The 25,423-nt window shown below is 34.3% G+C and overlaps 1 protein-coding gene across 1 annotated transcript; it reads right to left on the bottom strand.

Annotated features, from left to right (window-relative positions):
- Positions 1–10,661: 10,661 nt before the first annotated feature.
- Positions 10,662–11,376, bottom strand: LOC131147896 (histone H3.2). Its single transcript, XM_058097537.1, has one exon. It carries the CDS (start codon positions 11,232–11,234, stop codon positions 10,824–10,826), a length of 411 nt encoding a protein of 136 aa, XP_057953520.1. The 5' UTR covers positions 11,235–11,376; the 3' UTR covers positions 10,662–10,823.
- Positions 11,377–25,423: the final 14,047 nt, after the last annotated feature.

Below are 25,423 nucleotides of genomic sequence, written 5' to 3'. Positions count from 1 at the left end.
ATACTGCAATACGAAATATAAACATAAGATGTAGTGAAAAATTCCAAAAATATGTGATAATAATAGCCCTAATATATTATAATGATAATACATGACCTATAATAACAATACTACTATAATAATAACACATGTATATCTCACAGTATTAATAACACATAATACCAATACAATATTATAATACCACTTTAATATTTATCTATACCATAACACCTAAATATTATACCATAATAATAATACTAGACTAATAATACATATACAACATAATTTAAATAACTATACAATATAATAATAACATATCCTAACAAATACAGGCAAAAGCCCTAATTATAAATAATCAAGATTTTGACATAACACTAACAATACTCTAATATTAACAATAAAGGAAATATGACAATAGGTCAAACCCTAAAAGTTGAATATAAACAAACATGGAAACAAATAAGACGAATAGCATTTAGACAAACCTAAAAATAAATATACAATGACATGGAAATAATCAAATCCTAAAAAGTTAAACGTGCAATAAAATGGAAATAAATCAAAAATCCTAAAAAATATGTACTAATAATTTGGAAACGTAACAATTCCTAAAACTAATACATAAGTTATATGGAAACAATTAATCCCTAAAATTAATAGACAATAACAATATAGAGACAAATAAAACACCACTCAAAACCCTAATAACGTAAAATAGTCAAAACCCTAACATAAAACAATAACCAAAACCTTAAATGATAATATCGTGAAAATAATGTAAATAATCAAGAATCATGAACATACATAAATATTACAATCCTAAATAATAAACAATAATACACAAAATCCTTAAATATCCCATAAACAATAATCATGATAAATATCCTAAATACATCAAAAAGCCTAAATAATAAAAAAAACACCCTAAATAATATGTAACAATAAAAATGATTACAAAAAAAATACAACAATAATATAAGTACTTTAAACAAATATACAACAATAGATATATAATAAAGATAAAATATTAAATAATAATCCAAACCCTACAACAATAACATTTAACTTTAAACATTAAAACAAATTCCTACAATATAAATTCCACAAAAAAAAAAAAAGTAAAAAAAAGTATGCATATGAATATTAATGGAACAATCATCACAAAAAAAAACTTCCTATAATAATCATAAAAAAAAAAAAAAAATCATGCATTGTGCAGGCACAGTATGAGTGTGTGCAGGGGAACTTACAGAGGGAGGTCGCTGGGGCTGCTATAGTTGGCTGTTGTTGGAGCGCTCACGGTAAGGCAGCGGAGCAGTGGTGGCTCGGAGTTGATGGTCGGCCGGAGTTGCAGAAGGCCGATGGCTGGTTCTCGGCAGAGGACTTGGAGGATGGCTGGACTGCGGGTGTGCTCGGGACCAACTGGTATGGCCGCTCGGTGGTGCTCGGAGGGATATGAACGCTGGAACGAAGGCTGGGCTGGAAGCTCTCGGGTTGGTGGAGAGTTGCTGAAGGAGGAGTTGCCGAAGAAGACTGGGATGGTGCTCGGCTGTTGCTGGAGGTTCTGGAGAGGAGGAGAATGGTTCGCCGGTGAGATGGAGATGAGAGGAGTGGGTCGTGCTCTCCGGGAAGAGGATGGGGTTGTCGGATTGGCAGCAGAGGGCTGGAATGGTGGCCTCAGTTGTGACTGTGGCGAAGGCGGCGGTGGTGTTTGCTGAGAAGAGGATGGATGGCCTTGCTGGGGCGTGAGGGAGATGGGAGGATGTGAGAGTGCCAAGGAGACTTGCCGGAGAGAGCGAGAGCCAGAGAGAGAGACAGTGAGGTTTTTTTTTTTGGTTTGTTTTTCTTTTTGGCCTCCCCCTCCTGTTCACCCCGTGAACATGCCTTTAAATAGGCATCTCCTCGAAAAACCCTAATGAACTTTCCTTTTTCTGATTTTCTTTTTATTATTATTATTTTTTTTTTTACTTTTATTCTTATGGTAATAATGAAAATAGAAATAATAATAATAATAATAATAATTATAGTAATAACATCAATAAGGTAATAATAGTAATAATAATAATAATAATAATACTACTAATAGTAAATAATAATAAATAATTATAGTAAAAATAAAAATAAAGATACTATCGATAAAATAATAATAATAATATTAATAAAAATAAAGTAATAATATTAATATTAACAGTAATAAATAATAATAATAATAATAATAATAATAATAATAATAATAATAATAATAATAATAATGATTACCAAAACTAACAAAAATAATAATGGCCAAAATAAGATACTAATGCTAATAATAATAATAATAATAATAATAATAATAATAATAATAATAATGATATATCAAAAACAACAAAATAAATGAAAAATAAAAATAAAAATAAGTATATAGTAAAAATAAAATAAAGATAATAAAAGTACTAGTAATAAAAAATGAAAAATAATAATAATAATGATAATAAAAATACTAACAAAATAATAGTAAAGTACTAATAATATAGGAAAATAATAATAATAATAATAATAATAATAATAAAATAAGAGGGGACCCCTTGTTTTATTTGGCTAGGGCAAAAATAGGGTGTCTACACTAGTGTCATCACACTCTTCGACACGAAGTCGGTCCGCATTACACGGCGTTTCCAACACATGGCATAGCCCCAGGCTCCCATGACATCGTACCGATACATCTGGTGGATCCACACCCTTCGGTGATCAGCCGATAAGAGGCGATATTTCACGCCCTCGGATATAGAGTCGAACACTCTTGCCACTGGCAGGTGGTATTTCACACCCTTTGATATAAAGTCGGACACTCTTTCACAACCTAGAACAATTCGAAACTCACGTTCCTATATCTCAATTCAGCAAATCACAACTCAATACATATTCATATAACAGTTCATTCCACACTTATTTGGTAATCACAAAATCATGATTTTCAAAATATAGTTTAAAACAAGTCAAGGCACGGCCATCTCCATAACACAATATATAACACAACATATCCACGATTTTCCAAAGAAACCAGAGATGCAACCCGATGCCCCCTTTTTCCAAAAACTGTCATATGAAAACCCCGTAATTTTACCTGTTAGATTTCTCCAAATAAGTAATCAAAACACACACGGGATTGTGAATCACAGTTCTACCGAATCCGATTTTAAAAATAACCGATATAAACAGAATCCCCTTACCTTTCCCTGAAAATCCAAACATGAACTCTACGGCTCCTAAACACCGAACCAAGTTCCCAAAACCTATAAATCACAATACAATAATTACTTACAATCTTACTCTCTACAGATCTACAGAAACAGAAATGAAAACCGAGTCTTACCTCAATTTTTTGGTCAAAACCCAAAGACCTAAAAACGAAGATCCGTTCCATAGAGCACGTAGAGATTCCTTCTCTGATCCTCGCAGTAATGTTGGTTCATCGATTTTAACAACAAAGAAATCTAGAGAGAGAGAGAGTGGAGCTTCAAGTTCTAGAGAGAGAGAGAGAGAGAGAGAGAGAAATTTGGATATCTTAGCTTCTAAGCAACCCAAAATGATATTTATAGCACCTTTGACTCGGCCAACTTCGTCGACGAGGCGGCATCTTTGTCAACGAGCCAGCAAAGGAAATTCGTCGATGTAGTGGTGGTCTTGTCGACGAGCCTGAGATTTCAGGATTTCCCAAACCTCTCGACTTCTCTTCGTAGAAGAATCTCTGCATTCGCCACCGAACAGTAGAAGGGCCTTCGTCTACGAAACTATGGCTTCATCGACGAAGCTTGCTCAATTTACTATTTTACCCTTTTCTTATTTATTTATTTCATATCTCACAGGTCGGGTTCTTACAACTGCTCCCTCAGTCTCTTTCCACTACATTTTTAGATTTTGATGGACCCTGTTGATTTCAACATTCCCCTTCTTCCACCCCAACATTCTAGTCTACCAATTTTACGGTAGCTAAAACACTTTATGACCTTTCTTTTCTTGGAATGCAACCGAGATCCGCTCCAAGACTTACTTCCTATACGTTCTTAATTACTCTTCACTACAAGCCCTTCACCATGTGAAAATTTATTGCTGGTCATTTTTCTTTGATGAAAACCGAGCAATGCGCTTGTTATCTCTTCCAAATTCAGACTTTCTTTACCCCATGTAAGAGTTATAACTAAGTTCTCATACGTGTGAGATGCTGGCAAAGAATTTAATAGCATAAGTGTCTTGTCTTCCTTCTTGAACTTTACATCAACACGCATCAAATAACTCACAATTTGATTGAATGCGTTGATATGTTGGTTCAAATCCGAACCCTCCATGATATTAAGCCAATACAGCCTTTATTTAAGAAATAATTTGTTTGATAAAGACTTAGACATATACCGACTTTCCAGTTTACGCCAAACTGTTTTCGAAGAATCCTCATCCATGACATGATACAACACGTCATCAGACAAACATAGTCGGATGGTTGATACTACCTTTGCCTCCAATTCATTCCAACTTGCTTGGTCCATGCTTTCCAATTGAATTCCATATAAGGCCTTCACCATGCCTTGCTTCACTAAGAGATTCTTCACCTCTCTCTGCCACAAACCAAAATTTCTAATTCCATCAAACTTGACAACGTCAAATTTTGCAGATGAAGATCCAAAGGCCATTACAAAAAGGCTCTAATACCAATTTGTTATGAAAAATGAATTGCACAGTGAAATATATTTGTATATAGGATCAAACACACAATGCAGTAATTAGTGATGAATATACATAACAATCCACAACCACATCAAGTATATAAAAATAATAATAATATAAAGAATTACGTGATTCAGCAATGCCCTACATTCACGGGAGCAAACAACAAAGATTCATTATTTTCTTGTCCAAATTACATGAACAATACATCAACGCTTTCAACCATTTACAACCATCCTCTAAAAATACATCTAATATGAAATATAAATAGACTTCTTTTTTTTTTTTTGGTAAAAGAGGGCGGCACCTCCTAACTTTATTAGAAAACCCCTCACTTATGACGGAGGAAAACCGTGGTTACAATCTTGAGACTTTGGGACAACAAAAGCAAACTCCAAGACCCTAAAACTAATTTAACCAACATAAACCAAACCAAAAAACCAAGTACCAGCAAAAAACTAAGAAACTAAACCACTAAAAGTGTAATAACACAAAACATCATGAGCGCAAAGAAGGAAAACCCAACAAATCTAATAGAATCATTCCCCTGATTTGCTGAGGAAGATCATCCTGGCAACTATATGATCGAGAAATACCAGATTCACCCTATATGACAAAGAAATCTGCACTTTTATTCGCCTCCCTATAAACATGTTCCACTTTGAACTGTATGCCTCTTAATGCTAGCATAAGTTCTTCCCACAATTCCCATAAGTTCCAAACCAAGTACTTCCCAAAATTTATCCATTGAACCAACAAAGCGGAGTCACATGCAATCTCCACTTGATCAAATCTGAGATCTTTGCACAAATTAATCCCTGAATTAATCGCCTTCAATTCAACTATGTTATTTGTTCCATAACCCAATAATAAGGAAAAAGCTGCTTTAAATAAACCTTTTTCATCTCTTATCACCCCTCCACCACCACTATTCCCTGGGTTACCTCTATAGCTCCCATCCACATTCAACTTAACCCAACCTATCCCAGGTTTACACCATCTGACTACACGAGGAAGACGAACCCCCACATTTTTTACTTGAATATCCAAAGCACAAAGGACTGCAATATCCATGCAAGAAGCAGGTGCACATTTATTTAACTTGTCTGAAATGAATCTCAGCCAATATTTAATATCAAGTCACACAGTTCTCACTGAATCATGAATTGATTCCATCCTGACTCTACATCGACGAGTCCAAAGTCTCCAAATGATGAGACTAGGTATAAGACCTACCAAAATACCTAACTGTGAGGCTTGTCTTGCATAACTAAACCAGACATTAACTCTGCCTTTCTAAGTACTCGTTGCCATACAACTAACACCCAACGCCATTGCTACTTTTTTCCATACCTCCTGAGCAAAAGATCCAGTGCAAAATACATGATCTAGAGATTCAATCTTGGCATTTGAATAACAATCACATCAAGAGGCCATCTGGACACCTACTTCTTTAATACGAGTATCAACCAAAAGACAAGCGAACCAAGACTTCCACATACAAATTGACACCCTTTTTGGCAACATAGGATGTCAGATCCATTTTGCAACTGAGAATTCCTCTTTATGCTCCCTTATAATTTCCCAAGCACTTGCCGTGGTGAATTTCCCATCTGTTGAAGGTTCCCAAATTACTGTATCTGGACCCTCCTTGCAAGAAATAGTAGAGTTCATTACTTCCTCAACCTGATCTTCACCCAACAGATCCATTAATAAATCAACATTCCACCCATCTCTATCCCAACAATCTCGAGTTCGTAGCTTATGGTTACTGATTTCCTGAACCTTAGCACAAAGGGGGCCGAAGGCTAACCAACGATCAAACCAGAAAGAAGCCGACCCTTCTTTAATTCTAACATGGACATGCTCTAAAACTTCAGGAATCACACGAACAATCAATCTCCAAAATCTAGTTCCTTTCTCTAGTTTCATTTCTCTCAAGTGGTTCTTATACAAATACTTGGCTTTAAAGAATTGAGTCCACAGATTATCCATAGTTAACAATCTCCACACAAACTTCATATGCAATGATTTTTTTACCTCCTCCAAATCCCTAACACCCAAACCACCCTCACAAATAGGCTTACATATATTAGACCAGGAACACCAATTCCTTTTCCTTTTGTCATTTACTCCACTCCAAAAAAATTTCGATAACATAGAATTTATCTTTTTGAAGACAGTATTAGGAATGTCCAATACCGCCAATTGATGAACTGTCATTGATGATAATACATGCTTAATTAAAATTAGGCGGCCCCCCTGAGATAAAAGCTTAAATTTCCAACCCGCTATTTTTTTCCTCAATTTATCAACTAGGGGCTCTAAAATACAGGCCGTAAAACGACCCGATACCAAAGGAACACCCAAATATGTAGCAGGAAAACCTCCTTTCGCAAAGCCAATCGTCCTTAATAGAGATCTCTTCCGAGCAAAAGCAATTCTCTTTGACAAAAAAAATACTTGACTTTTCTTTATTTATCAATTGACCAGACCAATCCTCATACTTCTTCAAAGTCTTAATAAGCATTCAAATGGAACTTCTCTTACCATTGGAAAAAATAAGAATGTCATCCGCATAAAGAAGGTGAGATACCAAAGGCGCCCCACGAGGATGATAGTAAGCCCCTATCTTATTCTCCATAAAATTTTTATTTAGAAGCCGAGAGAGAACTTCCTGTAAAATAATAAATAGATAAGGAGATAAAGGATCTCCTTGGCGAAGCCCTCAAGAAGGTTTAAAGAAACCTTTATAAATGTCATTCATCATAATGGAGAACCAAAGAGAGGAAACACATTCCGCCACTAAACCACAGAATCTTCGTGAGAAACCAAAGCTTTCCGAAACCAAGTTTAAAAAATCCCAATCGACCCTATCATATGCCTTAGCCATGTCCACTTTGATCATTATATTTCCACCATTAGACTTCTTATACAGAGAATGAACCATTTCTTTTGCCAAAGAAATATTTTCAAATATATTTCTACTAGGAATGAAAGCTCCCTGTTCTGGAGAAATCAAAGCAAACAATAAACTTGTCATCCTTGCAACAATAATTTTTGAAAAAAATTTGTAGATAATACTACAAAGACTAATAGGCCTAAACTTGTCAAAACTCTGAGGATTCTGAACTTTTGGGATTAGAACAATGTAAGATGCAGAATAAAATCTAGGAAGAGGGGACCCAGCAAAAAAATCTCTAGCTGCATCGATCACGTCTTCTTTTACAATATCCTAGCAATCCTGGAAAAAAGCCAAACCAAAACCATCCAGACCTGGGCTACTATTTCTCGGGATAGAAAGAATAGCATCCCTTACCTCCACCTCAGACAGTTTACGACAAAGATCAATATTCTCCTCTTCAAAAACCATAGGAGATATTATATCAACAAGGTTAGCTGTTCGATTGGGTCCTACACCTGTTAAGAAAGTTCGAAAATACCTTACTGCACCCTCATGAACAGCTTCCATAGAATCCAACACTTCTCCATTTGGAAGTTTCAATGAATGAATCATAGTCTTCTTCCTCATTTGGTTCAAAAATGCATGAAAGAACTTTGTATTGTTATCCCTCGCCTCTAACAATTTCTTTTTGGCTAGCTGAGAAATATGAATCTCCTTCCTCTTTTCCCATGCTTCCAACTCGAGTTTAATAAGGAAAAAATCTTCCTCCATTTCTGGCAAATACCCTTCCTGAAGCTAAGCCTCTAGAGTCTCCATACTTTCCTCCAATTTTTTAATGTTATGTTATACATGTCTAAAAACCTGTTTGTTCCAGTTTCGAATTGCAACTTTCGTATGTTTCAATTTACGAGCAAGTCTAACTAAATCCGAACCATAAGACTCCTCCCTCCAGGCTTCCTCCACGCAAGACTTAAAAGACTGGTGCGTGCTCCACATATTCTGATACCTGAAGGGAGAAGGCGAAGCTACTTTTCATTTCTTCACACGAGGCGAAGCTACCTCTACAATCCACTTCTTTACATAAGGCGAAGCTGCCTCTCCAGACGATACCCCACGCCTGACCCAATTCTACACCCAAACCGTAAAATACAATGGAAAAGAAAAAATAATTTTTCGTGCAAGAGATGCTTCTCAATAAGCTGATTTGTATAATGAAAATTATTTCTAATATACACTCAAATGATTGTAAATTTGAAACTCATTAGAGTTTGTGATAGGAATGATTTTCTCAAAAATGATCTTTGAAATACCAAGAGTAGTAATGCTTTGATAGAATAAAAATAAGTGTGATTATACTCAAAGCTTTCAAGAATAAGGAGCCTTTCAAGCAATTATATATTAAGTGAAATATACGATCAAAGATACTTTATAAAATTCAAAATATTTTCTCCAAAAAAAATTTCAAAATGAAGAGTAGGAGAACAATATTTCTTCAAAATTGACCTTTCAAAAAATCAAATTGCAAGAAGGCTTTTCAAGCAAAATATATGAATATGAATATATGCTCAAGCCTTGCAAGTATAACCCAAAAGAAATTTCCTAAAAATATTTCAAAAAGAGAAGAGTAGGAGAAATATGACCTTGATCTTCAAAATAGAGTATAAAATATGTTTGGGAATAAAAAATAAGCAAGTATGCTCCCAATCCCTTTTTCTAACATTTTACAAGTTGTTTAAGCTTGTATTTTTAGGCCAAAACCCTTTATAACTGTTATGTAGCCATTAGGGGAAAAAATATTATTTTACTTTAAAAACTAACCATTTTATAGTTGTTGGCATTCAATTCCCGACATGGCTCGTCAACGAGTGCTCTCCATTCATCAACGAGTGGCCTTCAATCATCGACGAGTCACCTTGTCTTGTCAACAAATCACTTGAGCTTAAAAACATATTTGGCTACTAGATTCTCTCACCTAGTTAATATCACTCATTGACAAATCAATCCCTTTCATCAACAAGTTCACACCTTTCATCAACGAGTGACCTAAGCACAAACTCGATAAGGCTACTAACTACCATTTGTCCACTAGTTTCCTATGCTTTTCATGCCAATTAAACTTCTTAAAGTCTTGGACTAACTTTGGACACAAGTATATGAAAGATTTTTAAGCCTAATGAAGATAAACACTTGTCCAAATGATTTAAAAATCATTTTAAACCTTTTGTGAAGATTACATTATAAATAAAAGGTTTTTCATCTAAATTTGATCCTAAGATCAATCTAAAATCATAACCTTTTGAGAGCTTTAATTTCAAACCAAATGATCATATACATGCACACATAAAAAGATTACTTCTTTAGAAAAAAATAAAATTGAATTGAAAATTAAACTTAAAATAATAATAATAATAATAATAATAATAATAATAATAATAATAATAATAATAATAATCTCCTAAACCTCCTTGGTCAAGGTAAAATTCAATTCATTATAGTATCAAATTGACATAGAATGGGGGGAGCCTCCTCTCCTAATACCCCAGCTCAGTTGTTTACTTCTAAACAGGCACTTCTCAACAGAAGCAATTTAAACTCAATCGTTGCTTCCACCGAAAACGAAACTCTCCTAAGCCTGCAACTCCTTCAAATTCAGTTTGAAGAACCCAATAAACATTTAAGAAGAGATGATGATCAACGCCTTCAACTGCACAACCCCACAGAAAAGTATGAAAACTCAACAGATGTCTACGCGCAGATTATGAAAGTGATTACAGGAATAACCTGGGACAGCTTATATGGATTCCTATGAATCAAAGCTTCCACCTCAACAAGAGCCCATGCATAATCATGTAAATCTGCACTCACAGCGTTACCATGCCAGGATTCCATATTTCTACCCATTTCCCAATCAGATCATCGAACATTCCTACCTTTGCTCGACCAAAATTGGCATTGATTCCCCAATACTCACCAATATCACACTTCTCGGAGACCTAGAAGTTGCTGTTTAACCGGCAACAGGTCCCTTAAAATCAAATCAAAACTATAAATCATTCCCATGAAGTTTTCCAGATCGTAACAAGAAATACCGGACGAACGATGAGATAGATGAAGATGAAATTCCACCTTTTTTACATCTCACTTTCACAACGTACATAACAATAGGTTTGGATAAACAAAAAAACACCCGACAGAAAAACATCTAGTAGCTAACCAGTACATTTCAGATTTTCATTTTCTAAGCCCTCTCGCCTCGGATTCTACGCGCAAGCTGGATGTCCTTGGGCATGATGGTGACCCGCTTGGCATGAATCGCGCAGAGATTGGTATCTTCGAAGACTCCGACGAGGTAGGCCTCGGCGGCCTCCTGGAGAGCAGCAACGGCGCCGCTCTGGAACCGAAGATCGGTCTTGAAATCCTGAGCAATTTCTCGAACCAGTCTCTGGAACGGGAGCTTCCTAATCAACAGCTCCGTGCTCTTCTGGTACCTTCTGATCTCCCTCAGCGCTACTGTCCCCGGCCTGAAGCGGTGGGGTTTTTTCACCCCGCCAGTAGCCGGAGCAGACTTCCGGGCAGCCTTGGTGGCCAGCTGCTTGCGCGGGGCTTTGCCTCCCGTCGATTTTCTCGCCGTCTGCTTAGTTCGCGCCATTTTGGAGCTTGATTAGGGAAGATTACAAACTGGGGAGCGGATGAAATTGGAAAACTGGATTGGAGCTTGTTGCAGAATTTTGAATCGTGAAGTGAGAAGGAAGATTTTGGTGAAGAATTTATAGGAGAAGACTGGGAGGGATTTGGATTTGATTTTTGAACCTTCAGCGGAAGTTTTGTTTAGCGCGGGATTCTGGTCGTTCGATTTGGTTGAAAATGGACGGATGAGATTTGCCGATTGAGAGTGACACGGATTGCAGTCCGTGTGTTAGGGATCCTTCGGAACAGCAGGACTGTCTTTCAAAATAAAGTATTGAATTTAGTAAGAAGGAAAAAATGTTAAAAGTTATAAATGTTATTTTTTTTTTTTTTTTTTTTTTTTTTTGGATTACGCATCGGGTATCCACGTGTCCGTTTTACGGTCCATGTGACTAATCCTACGCCCCTTGAAGTTGACCCCACAACTCCAAAGGGAGGATAAATTCAGGAGTTCAGGGGCGGAAATGAGCTCAGGAGGGTTTGAACACCTGACCTCATGAGAGGCACTCCCACAGCCCACACTACCACCTGAACCACACCCTGGGGGTTATAAATGTTATTTAGTTGTATTTAAACTAAGTGGTATTTAAATATTTATTTTTAAATTATAAATATTAATATTTTTAATTAATAATTTTATTAATAATTATTTTAATTATTTTTAATTAAAATTTAAATATTTACTATAAAAAAATAATATAAGATTATTTTTTAATTAATAATAATTTTAATATTGATGTATATTTATAGCATATTACTAGCATATGAAATTATGATACAAATAATATTATTAAATAAATTTAAAATTTTAATTTATTAGAATTGAATTATAATAAATAATATGTATTTCAAATCTATTTTAAATAAAAATATTAATATTTATAGAATTTAAATTTTAAATGATAATTACATCAATTTTATAATTAAAATTTAAACATTTTCTATTAACTAAAACAAATATAATATTATTTATTAATTAATTATTATTTTATTATTAATGTATATTTATAACATATGATTATCATGTTAATTTATGTTGGAAATAATATGAATGACTAAATTAAACATTTTAATTTATATAATATTAATTTAAATTTATAGGTGGTTCTTTTATTCAATCTAAAATTTTATTATATATTATTAATAATTAATAAGTTAAAATGCATAATAGAATAATATATAACTAATTTTTAATTAATAATTTAATTAATGATTCCGTTAACTATTATTTTTAATTAAAATTTAAACGTTTTTATAAGTAAAAATAATATAATATTATTTTTTTATTAACAATATTCTTGTTCTTAATTTATATTTATAACATATGATTATCATATTAATTTGTGTTAACATAATATTATTAATTAAATTAATATTTTAAATTTTAATATTAGTTTAAACTAATAAATGGTTTTTCTTCTTCATTTTAGAAATGAATTATGTTTCATTAATAATTAATATATAAATTGACTCTATCTTTAAATTGTGTCGCTTAAACATGACCAAAAAGTTATCCTAGATTGCTTATCAAATTTACTTAAATAGTTATTTAAAAAGTGATTCTAAAAATAACAGTTATTGCAATAAATATTTATTGTAATATTTTAAATTATATGTTATGAAAAATAGGATTATGGGAAAAGTGGATGTCACTCCATCTTCCACCACTTTAGTTTCCACTCTAATAAATGTAATGTTATCCATATTACCCTATAAAAGGGCACCCTACTCCTCACAATTGTAACATATATCATTGCATGCTTGAATACTCACTTGCATGCTTGAAGTAGGGTATATAGAAAGAAGATTAGAGACAAGGAAAAGGTAGAGATATCTTGTATAAGGCGATATCTTGTATAAGGCTGCTTCCATATCATATTATAATTCCTCTCGTAATAGTGAAGTTTTGATCTCAACAACTTGTGTAGTAAGCATAGTCGAACCACATAAATTTTTATCTCGTCTCTATTTTTTTATTTTTTTATATTTATTTTTTACATCTTTTATAACACATATTGTAACGACCTGCTACTTAAATGGGTTTTTTTATATATATATATACTATGACATTTAACATGCTCTGATACCATACTGGATTAAACTCAATCATCAACTTAAGTAGCAAGACGCAGAAATCAAATAAACATATACATACGTAGTTATATACAATACCAGAGTGCTAACAGGTTTCCCAAAATATACATATATGACTGTTTCCCAAATATCTTCAACTGGTGAGGGCTATAAAATAATACTCCTAAAAATATACTCACTCTCTACTGACAGGGCAGTACTGTGGCCCCACTATCTACGAGCCTGGTCTGCTCGCCTACCTAGATCACTTGAAAAATGTTAAAGTAATTGGGATGAGCCAACGCTTAATAAGACGAAATATGTTATTACTAGTGTGTGGCAGATGAGTTACAATATTATGAAAATTTGTTTCTATAATATCATGTATAACTGGATCTATAAATGTAGTACAAGTAATAGAAACCGCCATCATTTCCATGTTACTCAACATATCAATATTTTAGGTTACTATTTAAAATACTTCTAATGTACATAAGTATATTCTCTATCTCTACAAATCCGTATATACATAATAATAACTGAAAATTTTCCTGTGGATAACTGTGTGTCATGATTTAACCCCTCATGACAGGGTTGTGCGGCCCGGCCTGTAGGTGGGATCTACTCTGGCTAGCCGACCAGGGTAAACCACTATACTCCCTTAGTCATATCAGCCGCTCCTCAACCCATATCTGATGGGGATTCTGTCCACGTCTGAGCACGATCGACCTACTACCACGTATTATCTAAATAGGTGGTTGCACTCTGAACTGAAATATCTGTAGCTACAGTACCGTGCTCTGTAACTGTATGGTCCAACAGGATCTGATACTATATAATATATCTTTATATATAAAACTATCTGATTTTCCTTGATTCTGAAATAACTGCATTAACCATGACAATAAAATAACTTGTAACTGTGTCAAATGTATTTCTGAACTGAACTGTAATATGTAAGTCATGGTACTGGAAACTGTATAATCATGGTGCTGAAAACTATATAATCATTGTATTCTGTAATTACAATAAAAACATAACCTCTTGCTGTATATTTTGTAAAACATATCCTGAAAATACTGTAAAACATGTTTCCTTACTATACCCATATTCTCAAGCCACACAGTAATTTTAGACATATTATACATAAATGATAAACTATATAAATTTCTATCGTGAATAATCATCTGATAAAAATGCATAGTTTATACTGAAACATAGTAAAATTGTCTAGCATAGCATATTCCCCTTACCTGATTTCTGCTAAAAGCCCCCTACTGTAACGGGTCCTATACCCGTAGGGTTCTCCACTCAATACCCCGAAAACCACATTTGTTAAAACAGAATATCAATATTTCTTGGCGTACATCATTTCCTACAATTGCCAGAAGGCCAAAAACTAAATAAAAGACCCTATCCTGGATTTGGGATGAATTCCAACTTCGTCACACCGACGATCTGCTCCGGCAGACTTACAAAGAAGTCCACTAGGAGCGTCGTGGTGGCCTCAGATCGTCGATCCGACTACTGACGGGGCCAAAATCGAAGGAAGAAGATGGAGGAGCCGTAGGGGTAAAGAAAGACTGCGGCAAATTTTTGTGATTAAAATTAGTTTATGACTATTTATACTGCGGGCTTCATCGACGAGCCACATCATCTCGTCGACGAGTCCTTAAGTAATTTCGTCAACGAACCCCGGTATTCGTCGACAAGGCCTGGAAATTTCTTGAAATTGTTATTACCTCCAAAATGCGATGTCGTCGACGAAGTCTACTGCCTCTTTCTGTTCCTGTTTCCATTTTCCTCCCTCTTTATTGTTAAAATACTATTATTCTTCGGGTCACTACATGTTATTAGCACAAGACTTTAACCAACTGACATATTTCTTTAATTCTTATTTAATTCACGAGACTCTCACCGACTAATATATTTCTATATATTTATATCGCCTTAATGGACAGTTTTATTTCTATTTATACCACATTAATGGTCGGTTATATTTTTGTACTACCTATATATATATATATATATATATATATATATATTTTTAAACTACCAATCTACAGAGGAGATGGTATAATAGTCCTCCAGAAGATGCTATATATTTAAATCTTCTGTATATATATATATCTCCCGATGAGATAGTCCTCCTAAAGAGGCAATATATTTAAATATCTCACTTACATATTTAAATCTCCCGAAGAGATAGTCCTCCTAAAGAGGCAATACATTTAAATTTCTCGTCTATATTATTAACCTCCTGAAGAGATGTTAAATTCGATCTCTTGAAGAGGTGAAACATTTATTCTCCATATGAAATAGTATAGTTAACCTACGAAAGAAGTGTTAAATTATTACTCAATTTAATATTGTAAATTGAAATCATACTTCTAAAGAGTACAAATTGAGAAAAATAAAATAATATTATTGAAGAAACATATTTAAGTACCCCAAAAGGGTAGAAATATTATTATATTATTATCTCAGTTTTATTTTAGTTTTTACATTTTATTTTCTAAATTGCTTTATTATTGTTAATTTATTCAGATGTCGAACCTAAGTAAAGTTGAATTTGTTCCCCTTGATATCAAAGGCAACAATTATTTATCATGGATTCTTGATGTTGATATTCATCTAAATGTAATGAACTTGGGAGATACTATTTTAGATGGAAATATCGTATCTCTACAGGATCGCGCAAAAGCTATGATCTTCCTGTGTTATCATTTAGATGAAGAATTAAAGATTGAATACCTCACTATTAAAGACACACTTATCCTATGGAAAAATTTAAAGGATAGATTTGACCACCAAAAAACTGTGATTTTACCAAAAACTCGATATGAATGGTTGCACCTGAGGTTGCAAGACTTAAAACAGTCGATGAGTATAACTCAGCTCTACATAAGATTAGCTCGAAGCTAAAATTATGTTGTGAAAAATATTACTAATGAAAACATGTTAGAAAAAACTTTTATTGTTTTTCATCCCACTAATGTGCTCCTGCAGCAGCAATATAAGAAAAGGAAATTTACTAAATTTTTTGAACTTATATCATATCTTCTTGTCGCTAAGCAAAATAATGAGCTTTTGATGAAAAATCATCAAACTCATCCAACTGGTTCGAACCCATTCCCTTAAGTGAATATGAATACATCTCGTGATCGAGGACGAGGCTACAGGCATGGTCGTGGTCGAAATAATCACTAACATTAACGTGAGATTACAATCCCCCAGAAGAGGGATAAACCCCCAGAAGCGGGTAAATGATCAAAATCAGCAACTTAAGCAGCATGAAACTAAATGTTACAAATGCAAAAAAAAAAGGTCATTGGTCGCATGCCTGTCGTACGCCCAGGCACTTGGTAGATCTATACCAAGCATTTGTAAAAGAAAAGGAAAAGACTAAAGAGGTTGAAACAAATTTTACTAATAATGTTGTTCCAATAGATGTTGGACTATCTAATTCTGTTTATCTTGATGTTGCTAATTACCTTGTAAATCTAGATGAAAATAATGATGTAATATTTTATGATATATAGTAAGTAATATTGTATTTTGATAAATTGCTGCTATGATCAATTATAGTAATGAGTTTTTAAAATATTTTTTTGTAGTGTGAATTGTCTTAAAGCTTTGATCGATTCTAAGATGTCTTTGGAAGAAGTTTGTTTAACTAATAGCGCTACAACACACATAATTCTTCGAGATAGGAAATATTTCTATTACTTGACTATATCTTCAATAAATGTTAATACAATATCTTGTTCTTCAAATTTGATTGAAGGCTATGGAAGAGCTAATATAAAGTCACCAAATGGTACTTTATTACAAATTGATGAAGCTTTATATTCTAGTAGATCCAGAAGAAATCTATTAAGTTTTAAAGACTTAAGACTTAATGGAAACCACATTGAAACTACAAATGAAGGCAGTAAAAAATTCTTTTATATTACTTCTATTGTTTCTGGAAAAAAACAAATTTTAGAAAAGTTTTCATCTTTATCTTCTTGATTGTATTATACAAAGATTAGAGCAGTTGAATCATATAATGTCTTGCACCAGAAGTGCAATGACCCAAAGTTATTTACACTTTTGCATGATCGTCTTGGACATCCTAGAGATGTAATGATGCGTAGAATCATTGAGAATTCACATGGTCATCCACTAAATAATTAGAATATTCTTTTATCAAGTGATTTCATGTGTAATGCTTGTTCTCAAGGGAAATTAATTGTCAAACCATTTATTTCAAAAGTAAGTCTTGAATCACCCAGTTTCTTACAAAGAATTCATGGTGATATATGCGGACTAATACATCCACTATATGGACCATTTAGATATTTTATGGTTTTAATTGATGTATCTACTTGATGGCAATGTAACGCCCCGAACCCGCCACATGGGGCCTGGAGTGTTAATCTCTATAGTATACAATAGTCTCTAATACCACAATTATCAATAAAAGCAGCGGAAACCATTTGAAACTCAAATATATATATCATAGTTCTATACTATCACCAACATAAGCATCTCTAGATAGCGTTATTACAGTCCAACGATTTAAAAAAAAAAAACATGAAAGCTCCATATCTTACAACCACTCACAACTACAAAAACTAAACCCTTCCCAAAGCTTCCTAAGCTCGATCTCCTACAAGTCCTGAAAAAATTAATATTCATTAGGGTGAAACACCTCTTAGTAAGAAGGAATAGATTATCATCAGTGTGTGGCTAATATGAGTTTTCGTGTAGACAAAATATAACATTTACTTTAACTTTAAGAAAAAACTACATTTAAAATTGTAACTCACACCTATATAAATAGGTAAACATACTTTTCATTTCATTCATAACATAATTCTACCATATACTTTCATTCCATTCATAACATAATTCTATCATTATACATAGAAGAACCTTTCTATCTGGCAATCATGTAACATCATGAATTCACCCCGCATGATCAGGTTGTGCGGCCCGAAGGTTGAACTCAGTCCCGGTGATCAACCCAAAGTTAAGTCAATTAAGTCTTGTCTATAAGTACGACTTGCCAACCCTATGCTGACCCGTATATGAGAGGAATAATGTAGAAACCCGGATAATTTTCATAAATTAATAATAAGAGAATGAGAGAAAAGGAATTATAATTTGGAAATTAAAACAAGATCTGGTTAACGAACACAGGGGATTCGTCGACGAGCACACAGGAGGGTCTCATCGACGGGGACGTGTCTCGTCGATGAGAAGATACTGAGAGGCTATTTTCCAAGTTCTAAATTTCGTCGACAAGGATAAGCATTCGTCGACGAACTTCCTTCTAGACCTTGTCGACGAAATGACGTGGGTGGTCGACGAAGGTCAGTGTACAACTAGCCTAAACTTCATTTTTCGCCTGGAAATTCACTCACCAAACGCTCTCTCTCTTCTCAGTTCGTTCCCTTCCCCTTCTCTCTAAATTTTTGGGACGGATTCTCACCAGTTTGACGATCTGAGGCCACCACAATACTCTTGGGAAAGTTCTCTTCAAGTCTGTCGGAGTGGATCGTTGGTGGGGATGGTTTGAAATTCATCCCAATCTCAGAGTAAGACATTTTATTTAGTATATGCCTTTACCATTGTTATAAGAAATGTAGTATACGAAGAAATACTGATATTCTATTCTGGGAGATGTTGTTTTCAGGGTGTTGAGTGGGGAACCCTGCAGGTGTAGGGTCAGAATACAGTATGAGCTTTTCAGAAATTAGGAAAGGGAAATATGCTATGCTAGGGAGTTTTTAGAATATATAACAGAAGATTATGTATGTATATTTACAAGCATGTTGATCAGTTTATTTTTCCATAATATCATGAGTATTATTATTTCAGTGAAATTACAAATATGAAGCATGAGATTTTAATTACACAGTTGTGTGGTCTGAGTTTATTATAGTTTAATATGTTGATTATGAAATTCTACAAATATCCAGTTATACAGGTATATTAGCAGAAAGTAAGATTTATAACATTTTTTCATAATAACATGATTTCAAAACCATAACACTTAGTCAGATATTACAAATATTACAGACAGATGTTATAGATAATTCAGATAGATATTACAGATATTACAGACAGACATTACAGATACTACAGAAAGATATTACAAAATATTTCAGATAAATATTACAGATATTACAGATATATATTATAGATATTTCAAACAGATATTTCAGATAGATATTTCAGATATTACAGCTCAGATTTATAGTGTTATGGTTATTTTGAAATCATGTTAAAAGCAGCAAGATAAATATATATTTGTATATGTATATAGTATTATACGATATCAGAACCCTGTGGAAATTTCAGACTGATACAGACAGCAGAGCACAGTATCGTTGCTATTTCAGATAGAGTGCAACCACATAACTCAGATAGTATGTGGATTCCGTCTAACCGCGCCAAGAGAGATTGCATTCTCCCTAGCGAGCTGGGTTGAGGTGGCAGGTTAGGCGAGATAGATTTGGAGATTTCCCGGAGAGATTGCAGTGGGCTAGATTGGCGGATGTTACAGATATAAATTGACTTGCCTGGTAGGCCAACCAGAGTAAGTCCAGCCTACAGACCGCACAACCCTGTCATGAGGGGTTAAATCATGACATACAGATCCCAAGGTATAGCAGAAGTTCCTATGTATAGATATATCACACAACAGCAGTTTATATTATCATATTAGTAGTATGTACAGATAGCAAGTTCAGATACACAGTTGTATTTTAAACTTTATTACATGTGTTGTATGTATATCAGCTTACTCGTTTTACAGTATCAATATTATTTCAGTATGTTAAATGTGTAACTTAGCCACCACACAATAGTGAAAGCATATTTCCTCTTACTGAGCGTTGTTTTATTCCAGTGACTTACTATTTTTCAGAAGATCCAACTAGGCGAGTAGATCAGGCTCGCGGGTAGAGGACTGTTGACGCTACCCTTACAAGAAGGGTAGGTGTTTCTATGGTGTACAATGGTTTGGGGTAGATTCGCGTATTTTGATGATGTCACTAGGTATTTTTGTGATATGTGAGTGTATACTTTGGGGACTTATAGCTTCCTGATATTGTATATAGATGTTTACAATTTTACAGTTATCGCTACTTAGATATGTATGATGTACAGAGTTTCCTTAGTGCTCCTTTGAGCCTGAGATATTTTCAGTAGTATTTCAGACATATGGTATTTATGTTATATACATACATAAAAATAAAAGAAATGTTATATAAGTAGCAGGTCGTTACAGTTTGGTATCTGAACCTAGGTTGTTAAGTTCTGTAGACTCTAGAATGCAGCAGAAACAATACCAGAATATAGGAGATGGATTTGAGGTTTTGTTCTGTGATCTGGATATAGGATTTTCGTGATGGTTTTTTTGTTTTTCTTGGGGTGGTGATTTCAGGAAAGCCATAGTAAACTATCGACGAGTCATGTGTTTAGGTTGCAGGATTGGATTTTGGGTTAAGAGCAGTGGGGATTGTTAATAGAGAATTTGAAGTTTTAGTTGAATGAAATAAATATATTTGTACGAAAAATAGAATCCTTAAATAGTGTTTTCTGTATTTTCAGGATGGATCCAGGTAGTAGTGGTATGAATGCTGGAAGTAGGACCCTCCAGTATGGGAGGTGGTGATACAGATGTAGTATTACGCAGCGTCACTCAGTAGGTGATGGCTGAGATGGCTAGGAGCGGAGGAGAGCATGACTGTATGATCGAGTAGTTTACACGGATAAAGCCTCCCTCTTTTGTTGGAGGACCTGATCCAATCATAGCTGAAAATTGGGTTTAGGATGTTGAAGAGATTTTGGCAGTGCTAGCATGTACATATGAGCAGAAGGTGTCATTTATGTCATTTAAATTGACAGGAAAGGTGAAGCGCTGGTGGAGATCTGCGCGATTGATTGAGGAACAAAGCCCTGATCTAGTGACATGGAGTCGGTTCAAGGAGCTATGCTTCAAGCGATATTTCCCTATTATCCTTCGGAACGTGAAGGCAGCATAATTCCTACATTTAGTTTAGGGGCAGATGACAGTGTCGCAGTATGCTGCATGATTTATTGAATTGTCCCGTTTCGCCCCACACCTGGCACTAGATGAGGAGAAGAAAGCAAGGAAGTTTGAGGAAGGCTTGATGCAGAATTTATTCGAGCAATTTATCGATTTTTGAGCTCAGACGTTCGTAGAGGTGGTGGATAGAGCTGTTGTTATCAAGAGTGGTGTGCAGAAAGGTGCTGCAGCTTAGAGCCAAAGGAAGAGGTCTGCGCCTTAGGATTATCAGGTGAGCTCTAGCCGAGTGTCATGGAGAGGAGATCGGTATTGAGGTGGTCAGGGACGGATGACGGGGCGTGGTGGTCCTCAGGGTGGACGGGCTATTCCTACCTGTCCTAGATGTGGTCAGAGACATCCAAGTGAATGTAGAATGGAAGAGGACGTTTGTTACCATTGTGGAAGACCCAGGCACAGGTCTTGGTCATGTCAGGGATTGCCGGCTCAAGCACCAGCTCCCAGACCATTTCGGGGTGGTTATCAGGCGCCCCATGGAGGCTAGCAGAGGAACATTGCACCAGTGAGAGTGTACGCATTGACGCCGGGTGACGCCGATGTAGTTGGAGATGTAGTTACAGGTACCCTTATTGCTTTTTCATATAAAGATGTTGTTTTATTTGATACAGGTGCTACCCACTCTTTTATTTCATTGGTGTATGCTAAGTTAATGGGGTGTGATGTAACACCCCGACCCCGAGGGGCCTAGGATATTAACTTTTTACTACTGATTTACAACGGAAGCAAAATAAACTCAATTTTTATTAAACCAGAGCGCTAATTATCCATATTACAATCATTTATTTTAAAATAAGAAAAATTACACAAACATAAATATCTGAAACCATACTAATATTTCTAATCAATCTTTATTTTTCTAATCCCCACCCACATGCTTGCTAAGCCTGATTTCCGATATGTCCTTCAGAGTTATCTGAAATAAAATATGATTGGGGTGAGATGATACTCAGTAAGTAAATAAGATTATTATTAGTGTGTGGCCAAAATGAGCTTTTAAAGAATTTCGTAAAATAATATTTAATACTATAACTTCAAGACTGCTTTTAGAATAACTATAAATTTAAAAATTTCTGCATAAAACTTTTGTCATCAATTTCAATAGTAAAATTTTATAATCATATACTATAACTGTTAAATTAAACTTTTAACTTTAAAACTATAAAAATATTTAATGATAAACATACATATACTTTTCCTTATACGTTTTCCTTAGATCGTCATTTAAGCACCAGAATGATCCTTTTCATGTAAACTTACACTTTTCCTTCAAATCATCAATAATTTTGTACACGTAATTAAATATGTATAAACATATATTATAAAAAAACTACCCTTAGGCCTGTTTGCCGTAAGTCATGTTTACCCCCATGACTGGGTTGTGCGGTCCGAAGACTGGACTTAGCTGGTTGGCCGACCAAACTAAATCAACGTACGTAAACTTTAAGTGAGATTTTCCTTATTAAGTCCTGGTCCGGAACCAGGTGTGCACTCAGGAGAAATCCACTAACATAAATAACCACTCTGTAAACAGTGTGGGTGCACTCTGATCCGTATAAACTTTAAGCTGCGGTACTGAGCATCTGTAACTTTGAACTTTCGTTGCAATAAGGGGTTTTAAAATCATCTTATTATAATTTATGCAATTTAAAATAATATCGTAAAAATCTCATCTTTACTCATATTTTCATAAAAAAATGCAATGTAGAAATAAACTCATACCACACAATTTTTGTGTTAAAAATATATATAATTTTATTTTTGAATAGAAAGAAATGCTGAAAATTTACCCGAGGGGATTAGAACATTTCTTAACCCAAAAATAGATGCAAGTATATTAAAGATATAACTGGTATAATTAAATACGCGTAAAAATAAACTCATGAAAATTTTGTGAAACTAATTAATATAATTGAAATTTACTTATAAAATAAACTCGGGTATGAATTTTAAATAAATAAATAAATAACTAACATAATCAAAATTTACTTACCTTCTTCCTTACGAACACTATAACTATCTCTAAGAAATGAGATCGGAAAGAGTGGGTGATTGAGAATTTATTCAAAAATTCTCTCTCCACCACAAATTCTTTCACTCACTAATCCTTTTCTTCCTTGAAAAATTGTTGTGAAAATGAAGATTAAGAGCTCCCTATTTATAGGAAAATTTTGGGGAAGAAATGAAATTTATAAAAGTGTTGGGAGATGAGTGAAATTATAATTTTTTAAAAATTAAAGAATGGGCAAGGGATGGGCAAGGTATAGGTTGAGTATGGGATGGGGATGGAGGCCATGTGGGAGTACTTGTCACCATTCCCATTAAATAAATTTTTTAATTAATCACTTACCTAATTAATTAGTCAATTAGTTAATTAATTATTTTATTATTTTATTATTTTTCTTAATCATTATTATCATTGTTTTTACTTTTAAACTATTTTTAGTATTTATTTATTTTATTATTTATTTTTGAACAAGAATTAAATTTAAATTTTGAAAACTCATGTGGGCCCCACATGGTCTTGTGGGCCCCACACAACTTTGAGACCCGAATGGATCTTACGTAACTCGAGTAATTCTTATACGATTTTATGCATCCTACATAGCTTTGAGACTCGTGTAAACCTCCATACGGTTTCGGAACTCATGTGGGCCCCGCATAGGATACCTATATTATTATTATTTTATCATATATTTCTACAAATTATATAAGTCAAAACATTATTTTATATACTTATTTACGTATATAAATAGCGTCTTGTGGCTCCGGGACTCATGTGGACCCCACATAGTCTTGTGGGCCCCACATATGATACCTATTTTATTATCATCTTATTATGTATTTTTACAAATTATGTCTTTCAAAACACCATTTTATGTATATATATTTATTTACGTGTACAAACAGTGTCTATCCTGTTTATCCTATGAAATTCCATTTTAACCAGGCCGACCTCCAAGGAGCGACTGAGTCGCAATGGTCTCTGAGCACTCACTTAGACAAGATCTTTCTTAGGCATCAAACATGGAATCAAGGATCGTACAGAAAAACACTTCTATATTTATATTAACTCAATGACCATTTTTATTATTTTATTATTATTGTGCTTTAATCATGTATATATTTTTTGGTCATCACATGTCAGGCACAGTTGTTGAATGTTGGGTTAGCTGTAACTACGCCGACTGGATTAGTGGCGAGATATAGGAGGGTACTTAGGAGCTTTCCAGTGATTATTCAGGAAAAAGTATTGTCAGCTAATCTTGTGATATTAGACATGCAGAGGTTTGATATAATTCTAGGTATGGATTGGTTGACAATTAATCATGCTAGTATCGATTGTCACTTGAAAGAAGTGATTTTCAGACCTCTAGGTGAGCAAGAATTCATATTTCTTGGTTCATGTGTCCATTCTTCACCACAGCTTGTGTCAGCTATTCAGGTGAGGAAACTGATTCAAGAAGGCTGCTAGGGATTTGTTGCCTACATAAAGGAATTGCCAAAAGAAGAACTGAAGCAAGATGATATTCCTGTGGTTAGAGAATTTTCAGACGTATTTCCAGAAGAATTACCTGGTTTTCCACCAGACAGTGAAGTTGAATTTACTGTAGATCTTCTACCGGGGTCGGCACTAGTATCTAAAGCACCTTACTGAATGGCCCCAGCAGAGTTAAAATAATTAAAAGATCAATTGCAAGAATTGTTGGATAAGGGATTTATTAGGCCTAGTGTCACCTTGGGGAGCATCAGTTCTATTTGTGAAAAAGAAAGATGGGACCATAAGAATGTGTAAAGATTATAGGTAGATAAATAAACTAACGGTTAAAAATAAATATCCTCTTCCTAGGATCGACGACTTGTTTGATCAGCTCTAGGGGACCTAGGTTTATTCTATAATTGACCTTCGGTCGGGTTATCATTAGGTGAGAGTTAGGGCAGAAGATGTTTCAAGGATGACATTTCGAACGAGATATAGG

This window comes from Malania oleifera, chromosome 2 (assembly GCF_029873635.1).
Source record: "Malania oleifera isolate guangnan ecotype guangnan chromosome 2, ASM2987363v1, whole genome shotgun sequence".
Lineage (NCBI taxonomy): Eukaryota > Viridiplantae > Streptophyta > Magnoliopsida > Santalales > Ximeniaceae > Malania > Malania oleifera.
This window is presented reverse-complemented; position numbering and strand designations above follow the sequence as displayed.